Here is an 18,065-nt window from a genome sequence, read left to right on the forward strand (position 1 = left end):
GCTAATATAGACACTACTTACAATGGAACTCAGCCGATGGTTACACTAGCCGGCTTTTTCCGGGGTCAGGAGTGTGAAGAGGTGTGATCCCTGACTGACAAAGCTGTGCCTGCAAAAGCCTCTAGCACAGGTGCAGTTATACTAGGGTGACCAGATGTCCTGATTTTATAGGGACAGTCCCGATTTTTGGGTCTTTTTCTTATATAGGCTCCTATTACCCCCCACCCCCGTCCTGATTTTTCACACTTGCTGTCTGGTCACCCTAAGTTATACTGACAAATCTGCCCTTTTGCCGATAGTTTGTTTTGCTCAGGGGGCGGGGGGCGCTGGGCTGAGCTATCGTTGGTATTTTGATATATTCCCAAAGGGAGCGCTTCCCCAACATGACTAAACCAGCAAAGCCTTCCAGTGTAGACCCAGCCTCACGCAGGACACGGATAACCCTAAACTTCACACGGGCTCACTTCACCCCTCTTCTCTCACCTGCTGCCTCTTTCCTTTCATTCTCACCTATTTATTCCTCTGCCTCAGTCTCCCCTCCACAACAGCAGATCACTCTTTCCTTCGTGCTGCCCCTGGGACCTTATCCCGCTCCCAGGAGCCAATAAATTGCATATCGCCTGTAAAAACCTTCCATTTTGTTTTAGCCCAGAGCTGACACTAAGTCCTCCCTCACCTTATTATGTTAACATCTGAGGCCATAACCACAAGTCTTTCGGAGCCAGTGTTTTCTGGTCATGTGCTCTGCCTTTTGTTTCTAAGAGGAACAGCAAATTGATTTGTGTTGATACCTTTCCTAGCTGAGGGGAATAGGGAGAGTGAAGCCTTTGCGTCGAGCTGTGTCCCTGTCCTACAGTCCTCATCACATGTCATGTGCATTTCAACGACTAAGTGTCCGGGGGTTCCTCAAACAGACCAGGAATTGGACTGAAGAAGGCAATTACAGTCCTGCCGCAGCACAAACCATGCACGATCGAGCAATGGGTCTGGAAGCTAAACACAGCCCTGACTTGGTGATGCCCGAGTGCACACTAATCTCACAAAAGCAACGGTGCCATTTTGCAAAGAAAAATAAAAAGCCTCTTTAAAGTGGTCTCAGAAAACCTCAGTGTTTCCTTCCAAAAAAGGGCCAGACAGCTGAAGTAAAACATGCCCATAGCTTTCTGTTTGCTATTCTCAGCCTGCCTATGTTATAATTACATACATGGGCAGCATCTTTCTGGGTCGTCAGTTCCTTTTCCTTACTTTAGCTGGTTTGTCCTAAATACTTCAGTGTCTACTGCTCGCTCTTTATCAATACTTATCCAGACACAGTAGTACACTGCGGCCACAGACCTAGGTGAAGTATAACATGTTGCAAATGAACACGTACAGCTTTATTGATTTTGGCTGAAGGGTGCTCGTGAAAGTCAGGGACTAACAGCACTGGACAGGATCAAACACAGCACAAAACTCCTATGCACCACGCTCCTCATCTGCATTATTCCGGCTACTCCCAGATCATAGAATCATCGAATCATAGGGTGGGAAGGGACCACAGGAGGTATCTAGTCCAACCCCCTACTCAAAGCAGGACCAATTCCCAACTAAATCATCCCAGCCAGGGCTTTGTCAAGCCTGACCTTAAAAACCTCTAAGGAAGGAGATTCCGCCACCTCCCTAGGGAACCCCATCTCCACTGATTTCACAGGATTCTGTGGTTGTTGCCAGGGCAAGTAGGAGTGTGTTGAGTTCTAGCTCACTCTTTGGGGTTTCAAGCGATGGCCCCAATCCAGCAAAGCATTTAACCACGTGCTTAACTTTAAACCTCTGTTTGTCTGTTACAGGGTGACTGGCCCCTTTAAGAGGGAGCTGGGTTCAATGCACCTGTCTCCCAACGGGGCTTAAGAGAGGGTATCTAGGCCCTAGAGAGGGATAGGGAGGGCTGGTGAAAGCTCAGAAGGAAAGGAGAGGCATACTGGAGCAGCTGGTGAGAGCTATGGGGAGTGAGCTCCAGGAGACAGTGCACTCCTGATGATGAGCGACAGTGCAGAGAGTTTAAAGTTGTTGGTGCGGACTGGCCAGTTGAGGAACCCTGCTGAGCTGCAGGTGGGGGCAATCTTGGTCAGGGGAAGCTGAGCCTGGAAACAAGAGGGCAGATGCTGGAGACGAGATCCCAGGAGCAGCGGTAGGACTCACAGGGAAGGGAGCCTGGGGAGTGGAACACTGTGGGGAGCTCTCCTGACTTGGCGGCAGTGGTAGCAAGTTGTTGGTAACTCGCCGGTGGGCAGCCTGGACAGTGGAGCCCTGGAACAAGGGCAAAGAAACTGCGAGCAGCGTGGAAAGCGGTTCTCGGGTGGGGAACCAGGCAATGATCTCCCTGGAAGGGGCACAGCTAACTGCTGTGACGGTCCCTGTTGTGCTTTGGGGTTTTGAGAGAACAGTTGGATCCTGAGGGTTCTGCGGCTTACTGAACGTGTCCATGAATTAACTCTGCCCAGAGGTGGCTCTTTGAGTTGGACATGGAGAGACTTTATTCCTTTCTAAGGGGGAATGAAGGGGAAACTGAGGCAGCTGTCCAGTTTGCTAGTCGAGGGCGCTTTGAGGTAGAGGCCCCCCCTGCTACAAAGTCCCGCTAGAGTCAAGAACTTGAAGGAGGTGCTTAAAGTTCAGTGCTTTGCTGTACCAGGGCCTGTGTCACTTCAGCGACACAAGAGTCCAGAAATAGTGGTGAGAAAGTTTTGTAATGAAACCCAAAGCCAAGCGTCTCTCAGCTCCGTTTAGGGTTTTGTGGAGAGTGTGAAATTTGCTTATGTGAAGGAAAGTGTCACTGATCTCAAAGGGGTGAACCCTCCCTGCTGGGCTCAGCCCGAGTGGCCAGAGTAGGGTCTTTCAGCATTGGTGGGAGGCCAGAATATTCCCCTGGGCCCTGGATCTGCACTGCTACCAGCCCACCCCTGTTCCTGTCCTGCTTCCAGCGCCCTGAGAGGGATGCATGCAAGGCGTGCAGATCCCTTGCCAGGGACCTCAGAACCTGCTCCCTCATGCTGCATCTGGGGCCCTGTGGTACCTGGCTGCCTGGAGGGGCAGGATTCACCTCCACAACAGCAGAGGTTGACTTGGTTTGGTGGTTCCACTTCCATCAGAAAATCAGCCCACCCACAGGGCTCCTTTGCCGCTAGTCACTTTCTGAGAGGGTGGGCCAGGGGGCTTTTAGCTCTGCGTGTCTGTCAGCTAAAGAGACTGGCCGGCCACTCAGCTCCCTCTGCCCACCTGACCGGTTCCCTCTGCCCACGTCTTTGAGGATCATCCCTCACACAATCTCAGGTAAGTGGTGACAGAACCAGAAAACATTCTCGTTGGTGTTGGATGATGGGCCCTTGAAGTTCTCTCAGAGGCTAAGTAAACCCATACTGAAGAGTTGTTAGGAATCCTTGACCTTTAGGGTATTGTCTACTGCAATAAAAAACCCGGGGCACCCAGTCTCAGAGTCCGGGTCAGCTGACTCGGGCTTTTGGGGTTCAGGTTACAGGGCTAACAATAACAGTGTAGACGTTTCGGCTAGGGCTGGAGCCTGGGCTCTGGGACCCACCCACCTCGTGGTGTCTCAGATCCTGGGCTCCAGCCAAGCCCAAATGTCTACACTGAAATTTTACAGCCCCTCAGCGTGAGTCCCGAGAACGCAAGTCAGCTGACCCACGCTAGCCGCGGCTGTGCTGAGGGTCTTCCATTGCAGTGTAGACGTATCCTTAGAGTCTGGCTAACTCAGCAGCAGCAGCAACACTGAGGAAGGGATTCCCATACCCGCCGCTGAAGAACGAAAGTGGCTGCGTTGCCTTCTCTCCAGAAGATGCCTGGGGTCTGGGAGAAGAAGGCCTCCTGGACAGCTTCCCAAAAGAGGAAATGGGGTGGAGTAGTCCAGCGAGATAACCCTGTGAAGACCCAGGGGAAGGTAAAGGGCCACAGAAACTGGAGGTTGGGTGGGGACAGTGACAGAGGGGGAAAGACACAAAGATGACAAGGGGAGGTGGGGCAGAGTCTGCATGGACACGTCGCAAGTTGTGCAGACAAATAAAGTTCAGGTGGGAGCTCAGGGCCGGCTGGGAGGCAGAGGGGGCACGTGAGGCTATTTCATGGCGCTCACCTGGTTCAAATGGTTCTATCAGAACCGTTGCCTTGAGTTTTTTCTTCTGACGAGCAGAAGCTGAGGGTGGTGGGTTTGAAAACCATATGAACTGGACACCCCCATAAGATTCACTGAGGCGAACGGAAACCGGTGGGTTCACCCAGCCCTGCACAATTCAACTGCATAGCTTGCAAGGCTGAGGGCACAGCACTCCTCACTGGTTCCTGGAAAGGCGCCCACTCAGAGCAACCCAGCCCACCAGCATCCCTGGTCCCAGAGCTGTGCAGAAGGTGCACTAGGACCCTGGCAGGGCCTCCCTTCTGCACAGCCATGTGGCCTTTGGGAAAGAAACTGCAGGCAGGAGCCAGCCAGAGACTGAAGCTGCGGGAGCAATTTAAGCAGGGACCACCAGACACTGATCATATTTCCTGAAGTTCTGACTGGACTTTCTCTGCTGTGGGCTGGTTGGCTGTTTGCTCCAGACCCCTTCTGCCCAGTCTCCCTCTGTCCCCTCGCCCTGCTTCTTCCCTCACCTTTTCTGTTAGCTACCCCCCCCGACTAAACCCCAGCCCCCCCCCAATAAAAACCATGACACTAACATGCTGTTTGCCGCCATTACACTGATCGCTCGGCTTGTATCTTACATTCCTTCCCCCTGTCCTTGGCTGTGTCTGTTTAGACTGTAAGTTCTTTGGGGGAAGGACTGCCTGCTGTTCTGTTTGTACAGCATCTAACACAATGGGGCCCCAATCTTGGCTGGGCACTTGAGGCACTACTGTGAGCGCATGATTGATTGATTAAGGGGGATGTTAATTTACTGCTGCCTGTAGATAAAGATACAGAAATTACTTCTCAACACTGACTTCCAAAACGTTTCCCTGGCGTAAAGCTTTTAACTCCCTTTTCCCCCAACTGTCACTGTCTATATTTAGGTTTCAGAGGGGTAGCCGTGTTAGTCTGTATCAGCAAAAACAACGAGGAGACCTTGTGGCACCTTAGAGACTAACAAATTTATTTGGGCATAAGCTTTCGTGGGCTAGAACCCACTTCATCAGATGCATGGAGCAGAAAATACAGTCGGGAGGTATAAATACACCCCATATGAAAAGATGGGACTTGCCTTACCAAGTGGGGGGTCAGTGCTAACGAGCCAATCCAATTAAGGTGGAAGTGGGCTATTCTCAACAGTTGACAAGAAGGGGTGGAAATCACTTTTGTAGTGTTAATGAGGCCAATGTAATCAAATGGCCCATTTCAAACAGTTGACAGGAAGGTGTGAGTCTCAGCAGGGGGACATTAGTTATTGTAGTGACCCATCCACTCCCAGTCTTTATTTGGGCCTAATTTGATGGTGTCCAGTTTTCAAATTAATTCCAGTTCTGCAGTTTCATGTTGGAGTCTGTTTTTGAAGGTTTTTTGTTGAAGAATTGCCACTTTTAAGTCTGTTATTGAGTGTCCAGGGAGATTGAAGTGTTCTCCTACTGGTCTTTGGTGTCAGATTTGTGTCCATTTATTCTTTTGTGTAGAGACTGTCTGGATTGGCCAATGTACATGGCAGAGGGGCATTGCTGGCACATGATGGCATATATCACATTGGTAGAAAAATTTAGTTGAAGATATGAATTTGATTCTGGGTTCAAATGATCAGTAAAGACACTACACGAAAGTCAATCATACTTAATTAACCATTCTGATGAGGAAGTGATTGGGATTCTCCACTGAGATCCGGTAAGGCTGGGGAATGGCAAGACACTCTCCCAGTCCACACCTGCCCTGTCACCTCTCCCTCCTTATTCCACCCAGCTGCTCTGACTGGTCTCAGCATGTAGCAGCAGCAGCAGAAGCTAGAGACTCCCACATTGTGGGTTTCTAGTGGTGAGACCAAAACAACTTGTTCTTTCTGTGAGGCGGCATGCCGCTAGTGTGAGACAAGAAAAAGAAAGAAACATGTGACGCCTGTATGCAGCTAGCACAGACTGTGCATGAAATTCATTTTACAGCAGCAATTAATAGTAGAATATTAACAATAGCAGCAGGCTGTAACCCTCAGCATCCACTGCGGACGTGTTTAGATTCCCTCACCCTTCTAAAGCTTGTTGTAACTGGAGGTGGCATTGTCTTTTGATTTACATCTCTCTCTCTTATTAATGGTCATGTTAATTACACGTCTGCCTCAAAGAGAGGGCAGAGCTCGCTGTGCAGTCCCCCGTTGATCCAATTTATTACTAATACTTAACCACGCCACATTATATGTAACATACAGATTTACATGTTGCCCTTCCTGTGTTGGCTGGGTTGTACGAACATTAAGTCAGGGAATCAGTTCTCTGACTGGTTGGAATGAACTTATCCAGTGTAACTAGAGTGCTGGTTGAACATCACTGAACTAATGAAGGAGTGCTAAATGCGCCAGTCCATGGAAGCTTTGCCGTGGACTTCAATACGGACTTCACCCATAATGTGTTAGTGGTAAAGTGCAATTCTACTCCAAGGGAATTTTTAAAAATGGAATTGTGGGCTTCCACGTTCATTGCTTCTCAGTGGTGTCCATGTCCAATGCGGTCAGTTTTCAAGCACATTTTCTAACTGTCGATGCTGTAAGCTCAACCTGGGACCCTAACAGTCAAGCTGGGCTCTTTCCTTCAAATGCATCGTCCCCTGAAAGCAAGTTTCTGCAGGCCAAACTACAGTTGTATAATTCTAGTTACACCTGTGTGACCCCATTGTGTAAACGAATGGAACTTGGTAAACAACTCTGTCCTTGATGCACAAGAGGAACAGAAGTCACCTCTTTCTCTCCTAGCTCAGCTGGGCTCTGTGGGGCTAACAGGAGTGAAAAGCAGAAAACAATTATTTTTGTCAGCAAAGTAAGCAGACGTGACTCTGAATGCACACAGGGAGCGGTAAGAAGGTGACATTTTTACATAGTCACTTCTCAGGGCACAACCACACTTTAAATTATTCTTGATCCATGTGCATCAAGGTTACCCAGTCACAACAGTACAACGGCATGTGTTGTTCCTGGGAGCATGTTTGGTCTGTGATAGCAGGAAAGCAGGAAGCAAAGGCTGAAATTAAAAATCATGTCTACAGATGTATTTGTACCAGTTTTGAAAACGCTTGATAAGTGATTTGAAGTAGAGATGCCTTTCTCTCTGAACCCACAGAGGGAAGACAGGAATCCAAACTCACCTCTAGAAATGATACAGAAATATATATTGTATAATCCCTTGTTCTTATTGCTTTGTCTACAACAGTATATGCATTGGCTTAATCCCAAAAGAAAAAGTTAGTAACATTCTATGACGATGGTAAATATTTATAAGATATAGTGTAGATATTACAATGATGTAGAGACAGATAATGTACGTGCACAGCTTTCAAGACATTAGTCACTATTGAAGTGCTAAAGCATTATTACTAAGTAGGTAGGTCAATAGAAAGAACATGCTAATGGGTCTATTTGTTCTTTAAAACCAGATTAATGTTGAACAAAAGCAGAGATCTTTCAGCTCATTTTAAATAACTTTACTAAGACCTGATCTAAATTATGACATTGTTATTTTAGGATTAAATGCTTAAGCCTTCAAAAATAGTGTAGGACCTGATGCAGCAGAGCACTTAAACATGTGCTTATCGCTACGCACATGAGCAGTCCCACTGATGTCTATGAAACTAAAGACGTGGTTTTAAGGATAAGCGTATGCTTTAGTGCTTTGATGGACTGGGACCCAATTCATCTTCCCCTTCAAGTGAGGATTTTGAACACGAAAAGCAAATGAAAAGTGTCTAATGCTCGCCCGAGGACTTTATAACGTTGTCTCAAGAAAAACTATAGTACTTATTTAATGCTTCAGAAATCCCCACCCACAACTAAAAGATGGTGGGGAAGGGGAAAGTAACGTGGGATAAACAGGATGGGAGATAGAGAGAAGGGAAAGATGAGTGATCTCATAGGTTAAAGACAATTTAGAAATGAGTGACATGGGAGACCTGGATTGGTGAACTGCAAAATAGAGCAGAAAACTGGATTATTAATGAAGGGTTTTGGAGTGGGGACCCCAGAGAGCAAGAGGGGAACAAAAGAAGGAATTGCAGGACTCTGAGTCAGAATTCCTTCCCGGGGATTGTCCTGGGACGTTGCAATGCAGCTCACTCCATACACAGGCCACTGAGGAACAATTGAATTTAGCCTTCAGGATATTAGTTAAGGGAGCATCCCATACAGACATGTCATTTTAGTCAAGGACAGAAGCAAACAAATGCCCCTCATGAGCAAACTCAGGCACAATATTTCAATGTTCTTTTCAGTTACACGTAGGGTGACCAGGTGTCCCGATTTTATAGGGACAGTCCCAATTTTGGGGCCTTTTTCTTATATAGGCTCTATTACTCCGCACCCCCATCCCGACTTTTCACATTTGCTGTCTGATCACCCTAGTTACACGTAGTTCTTTCTGCAAGTCAAGTGACAAAATAAAATCCCAAGCCGCCACGCTCAGACCTGGATTTCTCAGTGGTAAGGGGTGGTCAGATCTGGGGCTTCGGTTCCAGTTCCTCTCCTGGTAAAATTAGCATCAGGAGACCAGTGCTGTAGTGACAGCAAAAGGAAGTTGAGACCTGAGTTCTAAGAGCCACTCTGGTCATGTAAAGGAGCAGCTCTGGCTAGCTGGCTGCCTTGGGAACAATGGCAAATTCTGCACTGCCGGAAGGAAAGAGGCACCAAGTCCTTTGAGGATGGAGTGAGGAAAATGGGGAAAAGGCCCCAATTCAGCAAGGAACTTAAACCTGCAGCTAACTTTATGCATATGAATAGTCCCTCTGATGTCAATGGAGCTACTGGAAATCCGGGCCAGGAAAGGGATCCAGAGGGAAAGGAAAAAAAGCACAATGTTGCTCTAAGCATGCCTGGCAAACAGCACGTTTGTTAATTACTGGAATGTTTTTGTCCTGCAGGTGTCACGCTTTGGGCCTGATCCAATTGCCATTAAACTCAATGGAAAGACTTCGTTGGGAGCTGGCCTGAGCAAATTCTGCTTAAAAATTGATGGTACAATATGGCCTCTGGTTTTCACACTGCTGCTTAGATCGACCTTCTCCGTCAGTAACCATGTCAGAAATGTAACATTACAGGACCCTGTAAATAATAATTAGAAACCGCAGTGACTTCAATGACAACAATCCTGTTAATACATGTTGTCACTGAGAGTTTTTGATGAAATTTATATCCTTGAATATTCCATTTACGTGGTTACTTTCCATCTAGTAGCACTGCTACATGCAGGGTTTTCATTATATTATTATTAGGGAATTGAGAAGTGCTGAAAACTGGACTGGTGTCGCTGACAGATGATATTTGCCCTGGAGTAAATATTTTGCCGCGACTTGGAAACAACGTTTTTTTATGAGGCATATAGGGATTGCTTGATCAGATCTGACCAATGGTCCGTCTAGTTCAGTATCCTATTTCTGACAGTGGCCAGTACAAATGCTTCAGAGGAAGGTGAAGACATATCAGTGATGTTACTGAGATTTTGCATGAGACTCTGGGTTATTGTGCCTATGCTTTGATTTGCGTGATACGTTTAGCTTTTTAATACTCCTATATGGCTGTTTATTTGACACGTGAAAAGATGGTAACATGGACAGTGTGTGCCAGTGCTGAGACATATCTATCTGTCGTAGGCAATATTCCGTATAGCAGAACTTTCAATAAGTTTGTTATGGAATCTTCAATAGTTCTACTTACATGGGGATCAATAATTGTCTTAGCTGCTATGTCGTCCTCTGCTTTCCTGCTTGAGTGACAGCATCCTTCATTTTTGCTCTACTGTTCTGTTTTGTATTCTGATGTGTGTGGGACTTGGAGGTATTCTGTACGCGGAGTGCTTCAAACCGTACAGTGCGTGCCAGTGTATCAACATCCCTTGGCACCAGATCTCCTCCATTGGTGTAAGCGGCAGGGCTGGACACACGGATCTGGGGCAGAAAAGGGGAGCATTGCCTCTGCTGCTCTATCTCCACTCCCCACAGACAATTGGAAGCCCCAGCAGGCACTGGGCTCTGCAGCTATGGAGCAGGGTGGCCGGAGACTAGCCGCCCTTTGCTAGGTGTCCCTCCAGGAATCTGCAGAGAATTACTTTAGTGCACCACACCGTGAAACACCCACGCCAGGAGTGGAGGGAACAGGGGCAGTTCTCCGTTAGGAAAGATGCACACATGCTGTTTGCTGAGCTCAGTGAAGACACTGAATCAGGGCAGCGTCCTCTATCGGAATTGAAACGTTTCATCTGAATGCAGATTAGAAAACGCTCATCGGAATAATAATAAATAACAAGAATGAGTTACAGCAGCACCTTCAGGCCCCCACAGGATCAGAGCCCGGTTGTGCTACGCGCCGTATGATGTATGTTTCATTGGGCTCCTCTCTATAAACTAGACCTTTGTGCAATTTTCCTTCCAATGTTAAATGTCATCTCTCAGGGGACAACGAAGTCTTTGATCAAAACAAATTCCATCCAAAAATCTCCCACTGTTGTGAAGTTACTTGCTGAAATTTTCACTGAGGATTAATGTGGTCGGCTTGCTGGCTGGCATCCCCGTTACAGAAAAGGTGGGCTTACTTCGTTTAAATCCTGTGCGCCAGACCCTCGGCTGGCACAAACTAGCACAGCTCCACTGAAGGACTATAAATCAGGAGGAACTACAGGGAAGTCAACAGAGCTCTGCTGATTTACACCAGATCTGAGCCTGCAACTCTACGCACTTAGCAAACAATGGGCTGATTCACCACTGGGTTACTCCAGCTTTGCAATGGTCTCGATCGGAGTTGGAGTTACACAGGCCTAAAACAGTGGTGAACCAGGCCCATAACCTTCCTTGCAAAGGTATGTTGGCTTTTTGACATTGAAAGTAAGCAATCCAATGCAAAGGCCGGCTTTATACCATAGAAACAGCCTCTTTCCCCTTTCTCATACTTTTGTTACTAATATAAGGGTGTTTTGTCCATTTGATAGCTGCTTCATAAAATAACCATTCATCTTCACATTTTTGCCTGGGCCAGATCATGCCCTCTTCTTAAAAACTGATGACCTGGTATGGATTCACGTTTCTATCGAACGCCTGATAAAACATTGTTCAGCTCCTCTTACTGATGTCCACATTATCTCTGATCACGTCCATGGCAAATACAAACTGTTATGAAAGCACAAGGTCCTGTAAATACATGGAGATTTGTTGACTGGGAATAGGTGATAGAATAGGAGATTGTGGAATCTCCTGTCATTGAAGGTTTTTAAGAACAGGTTAGACAAATCTGTCAGGAATGGTCTAGTTCAGGGGTTCCCAAACTTGGTTTGCGGCTTGTTCAGGGTAAGCCCCTGGCAGGCCGCACCGCTTTCCGCAGCTCCCATTGGCCGGGAATGGTGAAGAGCGGCCACTGGGAGCTGCGAGCAGCCGTACCTGCGGATGCTCAGGTAAACAAAGCGTCTCACGGCCCGCCGGGGCATGCTCTGAACAAGCCGCGAACCAAGTTTGGGAACCCTTGATCTAGTTATTATGTAATCCTGCCTTGAGTGCAGGGACTGGACTAGATGACATCTTGAGGTCCCTTTCAGTCCTATGATTCTATGATTCTAGGATGAAATTCAATAAAGGACAAATGCAAAGTACTCCACTTAGGGAGGAACAATCAGTTGCACACATACAAAATGGAAAATGACTGCCTAGGAAGGAATACTGCAGAAAGGGATCTGGGGGTCATAGTGGATCACAAGCTAAATATGAATCACCATTCTGGGATGCATTAGCAGGAGTGTTGTAAGCAAAACGTGAGAAGTAATTCTTCTACTTGACTTCGTGCTTATAAGGCCTCAACTGGAGTATTCGTCCAGTTCTGGGCACCACATTTGAAGAAAGAGGTGGAGAAATTGGAGAAAGTTCAGAGAAGAGCAACAACATTTATTAAAGGTCTAGAAAACATGACCTATGAGGGAAGATGGAAAAAACTGGGTTTGTTTAGTCTGGAAAAGAGAAGACTGAGAGGGAACATGATGATACCAGATTTCAAGTACATAAAAGGTTGTTAGAAGGAGGAGGGAGAAAATTGTTCTCTTTAACCTCTGAGAATAGGACAAGAAGTAATGGGCTTAAATTGCACCAAGGGTGGTTTAGGTGGACATTAGGAAAAACTTCCCAACTGTCAGAGTGGTTAAGCACTGGAATAAATTGCCTAGGGAGGTTGTGGAATCTCCATCATGGGAGGTTTTTAAGAACAAGTTAGACAAACACGTGTCAGGGATGGTCTAGATAAATGCAGGCGACTGGACTAGATGACCTCCTGAGGTTTCTTCCAGTCCTACAATTCTACCAGCAAGGTATCAGCAAATGAGGCAGAGATCCAGACTCTTCCATGAGTGCTTGCTACATGGACACTGTTTGTCAGAACATCCCTGGGAGGCAGTGCTAGTGTCCCCATTTTTACATCTGGGAAACTGAGGCACAGAGCAACTCATCCGAGGTCACATAGGGAGTCTGTGGCAGAGCAGGGACTTAAGTCCATGTCTACTGGGTCCCAGGCTTGAGCCCTAACTACTACACCATCCTTCTGCTATATCTGCCTCGAGACCAGGGGCGCTGGAACAATTTGCATAGTGGGGGTGCTGAAAGGCATTAAACCAAACTGTAAACCTTGTGTCTATTGGTAATCACTTCAAGCCAGGGGGTGCAGCAGCACCCCTAGTTCCAGCACCTATGATCTAGACAGGTGCCTAATCTGCTTAGGTGCTTTTGAAAATCCCACCGTAGTCTGTGTCTACAAGCCCCTAAATAACTTTGAAAATCTGACCTTAAGGGAACATTTCTCAAGGGATTCACTTGTTTGCTTCCCTCTCAATAATGCAAACCTAGGGCCTAGCCATGCAAACATTTGCTTACATGAGTAACTTTAACCATGGGCGTAGTCTCATCAGACTTGTTAGGAATAAAGTTACTTACATGTGTTTGCAGGATTGGTCCCTAAGACGAGTAACCTAACTCACGGAAGTTGTTACAATGCATGCAGTAGGACTACTCCCATCTGTACAGCTACTGACGTGCATAAGTAGTTGTGGGATCGGCCCTTAGCAACAGAAAATTTTGCTTTTAGAAGTGATTTGCGTACTATAATAAGGGAGCTTGTGATGGACTTCATGCGTCTATTATCACGGCTCTGCGTTATGCTAAGACAGCCGTGCATTGTGCACTGTATAATGAATTTCAGAAAACACAGCCTCTTATTGTCGCTAGTTATTTTGGGGTTCATTCTCTGACTGATGTATGTAAATATCTTCCATTAGCATTGATGGCAATTGCGCACTCCGAGCAAGGGGAGAATAGAGCTTTCTGTCTCTGGAATGTTGTCTTATAATAGAAAAAGTCATTACGATTATTTGAAAAATTTGCCTTTATGGCGCCCATAACATTGGATAGTGCTGGCGGACTTCTCCCTGAATACTTCCTTGATGTAGTTACTTTTGTCCCTTTAACTGTCACAGCTTTGCTCAATGTCCTTTTATACTTGTGAGCATTGTAATACACAAAAAGGGCTTGATACTGCTAGGGGCTGGTTGGTTTGGTCTCAGCTCAGCAAAACATTTAAGGGCATGCTTAACGGTAAGTGTATGCAATCCCATTGAAATCTGTGGGACTACTTATGCACTTAAAGTTAAACGTGTTTAAGTGCTTTGCTTGGGGTTAAGCATGTGCTTATTCCCGGGTGGATGGGGCCAGGATGCACAATACCTTGCAGTGTTGAGCCCAAAGAGAGGAATAAATACACACAGTCAATCTTTGTACCACGCTTGTAGAGATGTTCTAGAAAAATCTCTGTTCATATTCATTGCCAAAGGATTACAATGAACATCTGAAGTGACCCTCACATTGCGGGTATTCATTGATTTCGGACGTTTGGTAAACCATTGTGTCAGGCAGGTATTTTAATTCTAAACTGGCCCACCGCCTGTGAAAAGAATTGGTGGTGTCAGTCTAGTCCTTGGAAGACTGAGCAGACAAGCGAAGACTGAAAGGGTGTGTAGCACAGGCTTCAGCCCTAGACCTAGTCTCTCTGGAATGGAGACCGCAGGGCAATGCTGAAGGCTGTACAGGATTACCTGCTCTGTGGTAGATAAGCAGAGGAGTTCAATCTTCAGAGCTATGAGTCCTTACCTGCACTAATGCCGTCTCCATTTTGCACCAGGGGGGTTTATTAACAGAATGGACCTGATATGATGGTTTACACTGGCACAAAACCAATGTAACACAGTGCAGTATCAGGCCCTACATTTATCGATATGTACATAGATGTATATACGAATAGCCATGTGGACATTGTATATACATGCCTCCAGCAGATAAACCTAGTGATAGACAGGGCCAACTCCTCAGCTGGTCTAAGTCAGCATAGTTTCTTGACTTAAATGGAGCTATGTCAAGTTACACCCAGTGAAGCTCAGGTTCAGTATATTTAAATTTGAGGTAAGGTAAGCACCTTAGCTCTTCATGCCAAATATGCTGTAATCATAGAATCATAGAATATCAGGGTTGGAAGGGACCTCAGGAGGTCATCTAGTCCAACCCCCTGCTCAAAGCAGGACCAATTCCCAACTAAATCATCCCAGCCAGGGCTTTGTCAAGCTGGGCCTTAAAAACCTCCAAGGAAGGAGACTCCACCACCTCCCTAGGTAACGCATTCCAGGGCTTCACCACCCTCCTAGTGAAATAGTGTTTCCTAATATCCAACCTGGACCTCCCCCACTGCAACTTGAGACCATTGCTCCTCGTTCTGTCATCTGCCACCACTGAGAACAGCCGAGCTCCATCCTCTTTGGAACCTCCCTTCAGGTAGTTGAAGGCTGCTATCAAATTATCTTGGTATACTCAGATTTTTGTAAACAGACATATTTTTGAACATTTTGCTTCAATATGTTTATTGTAAGGGACCCTATACGTTGTCCCATTTTTGCCTCATCAGAGTTTCGGATGCTAGTGGGTAAAATTTTCAAAAGCACTTAAGTGACTACACTTTTGTCCTACTGAAAGTCAATGGGTCTGATTTTCAAAGGCATTTAGGTGTCTAAAGATGCAGATAGATGCCTAATGGAATTTTCAAAAGTGTCAAACCAGGTTAGGTGCCTTTTAATGGAAGTTAGGTACCTAACTAACTTAGGCATTCAGGAGGATTTTGAAAAACACCTATCTGCATCTTTAGGCAACTAAATGCTTTTGAAAATCAGACCCAGAGAGACTGATGCTCCTAAATCACTTAGGCACATAAGAAAATGGTATCTGGTCTCACCATGCTAAGTAGTTGTAATAACATCCTAACTCTTCAAATGACAACATTTGGACCACAGCACAGATAGTCTCAGTCAAACTGAAATATATATCTTAGACAGCAATAATGTTTTTTATAATTTAAATATTGTATTTTTAAAAACACATGCATAATATGTTGCCTTAACGTATTCTTACAAATGCAAAAGAAATATGGCCGCACAAACTGGAGAGAAACAACACTTATGAGCAGCAATAAATGTTACCTTAATGTAAAGTAACGTACTGGTATCCATGTTTCATGACCCCCGCAAACAAACTGAATAAGTTTACAAATAGCAGATGAAGGAGCCTATCGTATACCCCTGTATGTACTAAAGGAGAAGGGGTGGGATTTTTGCTTTGAGAAAAGCACTCATAAAGGTTACTAATGCACATTAGCTTCTAATTCTTTTCCTAGTTATATTTAACAAATCAGGTCTAGAGAGACATAGAGAAGTGTGCTTAGTTCGAGTGTATCATATCCCTTCTTAAAGCCTACTCCCTAAAACAAAAGAACCTGTTAGAACCTGACAGTGGGAGTTTTCATTAACAAGCATTGGAATGGTCTCCTCGCAGAGAATCAACCTTTTGCTGTATATGAATAGCCCGTGAAAAAATGTGTTTGTCTTATTTTCCAAATGAAATTGAAATGTATAGCAGGAATCACTTTTATCCGATTTTATAACCTTGATCAGAATACGCCACCCACCAACAACAGTATCTATCTGAATTGCCCCGTATAACATCTGTTAGACATCTTGTATGATGGCAGTTAGGTCAGATTTCTGTAAATTTCTTTGATAAAGCCAGGTTTGAGCCTCAATTCCTTCTACACACCAAACCACCACTGATCCACGTGGAAGTTTTGGGTAGGCAAGGAATGCAGTGTTGGGCCCTCAGCTAGTAGGTTTGAGTAGACATTGCTGTAACAGGACCAGAAGTACTGGGTTAATGGGATTTAACAACATATGCAGTTTCCCCCTTCTTTTCAATACTCTTACTCAGAAACAGTCTAAAATGAGAGAGAAAATGGCTCACGTACCCCGTGGCGATGCTCAAAGTAAGCCAGCTTGGATTTGGTTAAAACAAAGAAGCGCATTTTAAAGTTGGAGGGAGAGGTCCTTCTCTTCTGCTGGGATTTTTTGATCAGCTGCTCTTCCAGGAGAACGCAGTTATTCATTGTTCAGCAGGGCACGGTTCTCTTCCAGGACCCAGTACGCCGGTCCCAGACCCGCTGCACACCCCGCACGAGTCCAGGAAAGAGTAACAAGAAGGAGGGTAGTTGATTTTTTTCACAAAAAAAGGTGTTCGAAAGGCAGCGTAGGTGCTTGGGGTCTTATCTTTCCATCTGTCATCTAGGCAGCGCTGTAAAGCTTCCTTTCTGTCAAAGCCACAACCACATCCTCTCCAAAGGCATCAAGTGAGCAGCACATGCTGAAAGATACTCTACAGTGAATGTTGTGGAAAAAAATAAATATTTGACGGGCACGCTTGACAAATGGGATCTTTAAGGATCAGGGATCAATAAAAAGATGGGGCGTGATTAGATACCTGGTCTAATCGGCGCCCACTTAGTAAGGACAGTGATACCTGCTTAGGATATAATGGGCTAGACTGAAACAGCATCTTCTCTGTGCCCTTGGGAGTATTTCACACATCCACGCTCCTGATCCAGATGGATGGAGCGGTCTGTGCTACCTACAGCCAGAGCTGTCCAGTCCAATGGACCAACCAGGGCAACCGCTCCAGTCCCCGCGCTCTGGGGGGGCCACACGCTTCAGGACACAGGGTGCAGGGCGGCTTGGGGGAGGGGCTACCGGGGCGGGGGCTGGTGCCAGCAGCAGCGAGCGAGCGACCTGCCCCCGCCTCCGCCCCGGGAGGAGGCAGAAGCCGGCAAGAGGCAGGCGGGGGCGGGGGCTTGGTGGGATGGGGGAGGTGCAGGGCCTTGGAGGAAGGGGCGGGGCCTGGGCCAGAGGGGCGGGGTTGTTCCAGGCCCCGCCCCCCTCAGGACTGCCCTGCCTACAGCCTGTCTGTTACCTCATGCACTGTACTTGGTGTTGGTGCCACACGTTTGAAGTAGTTCAAAGACGTTCCGTATGTAACTACAAAGCCTCAGCATGTGAGCAGAAGGGACTTGCCGATCCCAGCAATTAAACCATGCTGTATAAATGAAGTTCCACTCATTCTATATGTTGGGCTGCTGTAAAAAGGAAATGTGTTTGTACCTTTTAAATATTGTCATGGATGATTACTGATAACAATAACACCGAGCGCTTTTCATCCGTAGAACTCAAAGCGCTTTGGGAGAAACTGAGGCACGGGGAGTTGAAATGACTTAACCGCTTACCGATTGCTGAATGTTCCAGATGTGGCCTGGTGGGAGGTAGTTAATCTGCTGCTGAATGTTCCAAGAAAGTTTAGGCAGAATATACACGCTGCATGCTCTAGGTGCAATCAAGGCCCATGGAATCTGTGGCAAGGTAAACCTAAATACTGTACCAAGAGCTGCTCCTTACTGCTCCACTCCACTGGGGCTGGACTGGAAAATCTGTGGCAATTTCAGGTGAATTTTAAAAAAAAGTGAAGGGTTTTATTACATTAATCTGAA

The 18,065-nt window shown here is 46.3% G+C and overlaps 1 protein-coding gene across 1 annotated transcript in view; it reads right to left on the reverse strand.

Annotated features, from left to right (window-relative positions):
- The window catches only part of ITK (IL2 inducible T cell kinase), a 42,666-nt gene extending 26,007 nt beyond the window's left edge, over positions 1-16,659 (reverse strand). The window contains exon 1 of the mRNA XM_054037750.1: positions 16,500-16,659. Coding sequence (XP_053893725.1) covers positions 16,500-16,637 — 138 coding nt within the window. The 5' untranslated portion in view covers positions 16,638-16,659. The remainder of the gene's footprint in view (positions 1-16,499) is intronic.
- Positions 16,660-18,065: the final 1,406 nt, after the last annotated feature.

This window comes from Malaclemys terrapin, chromosome 8, assembly GCF_027887155.1.
Source record: "Malaclemys terrapin pileata isolate rMalTer1 chromosome 8, rMalTer1.hap1, whole genome shotgun sequence".
Lineage (NCBI taxonomy): Eukaryota > Metazoa > Chordata > Testudines > Emydidae > Malaclemys > Malaclemys terrapin.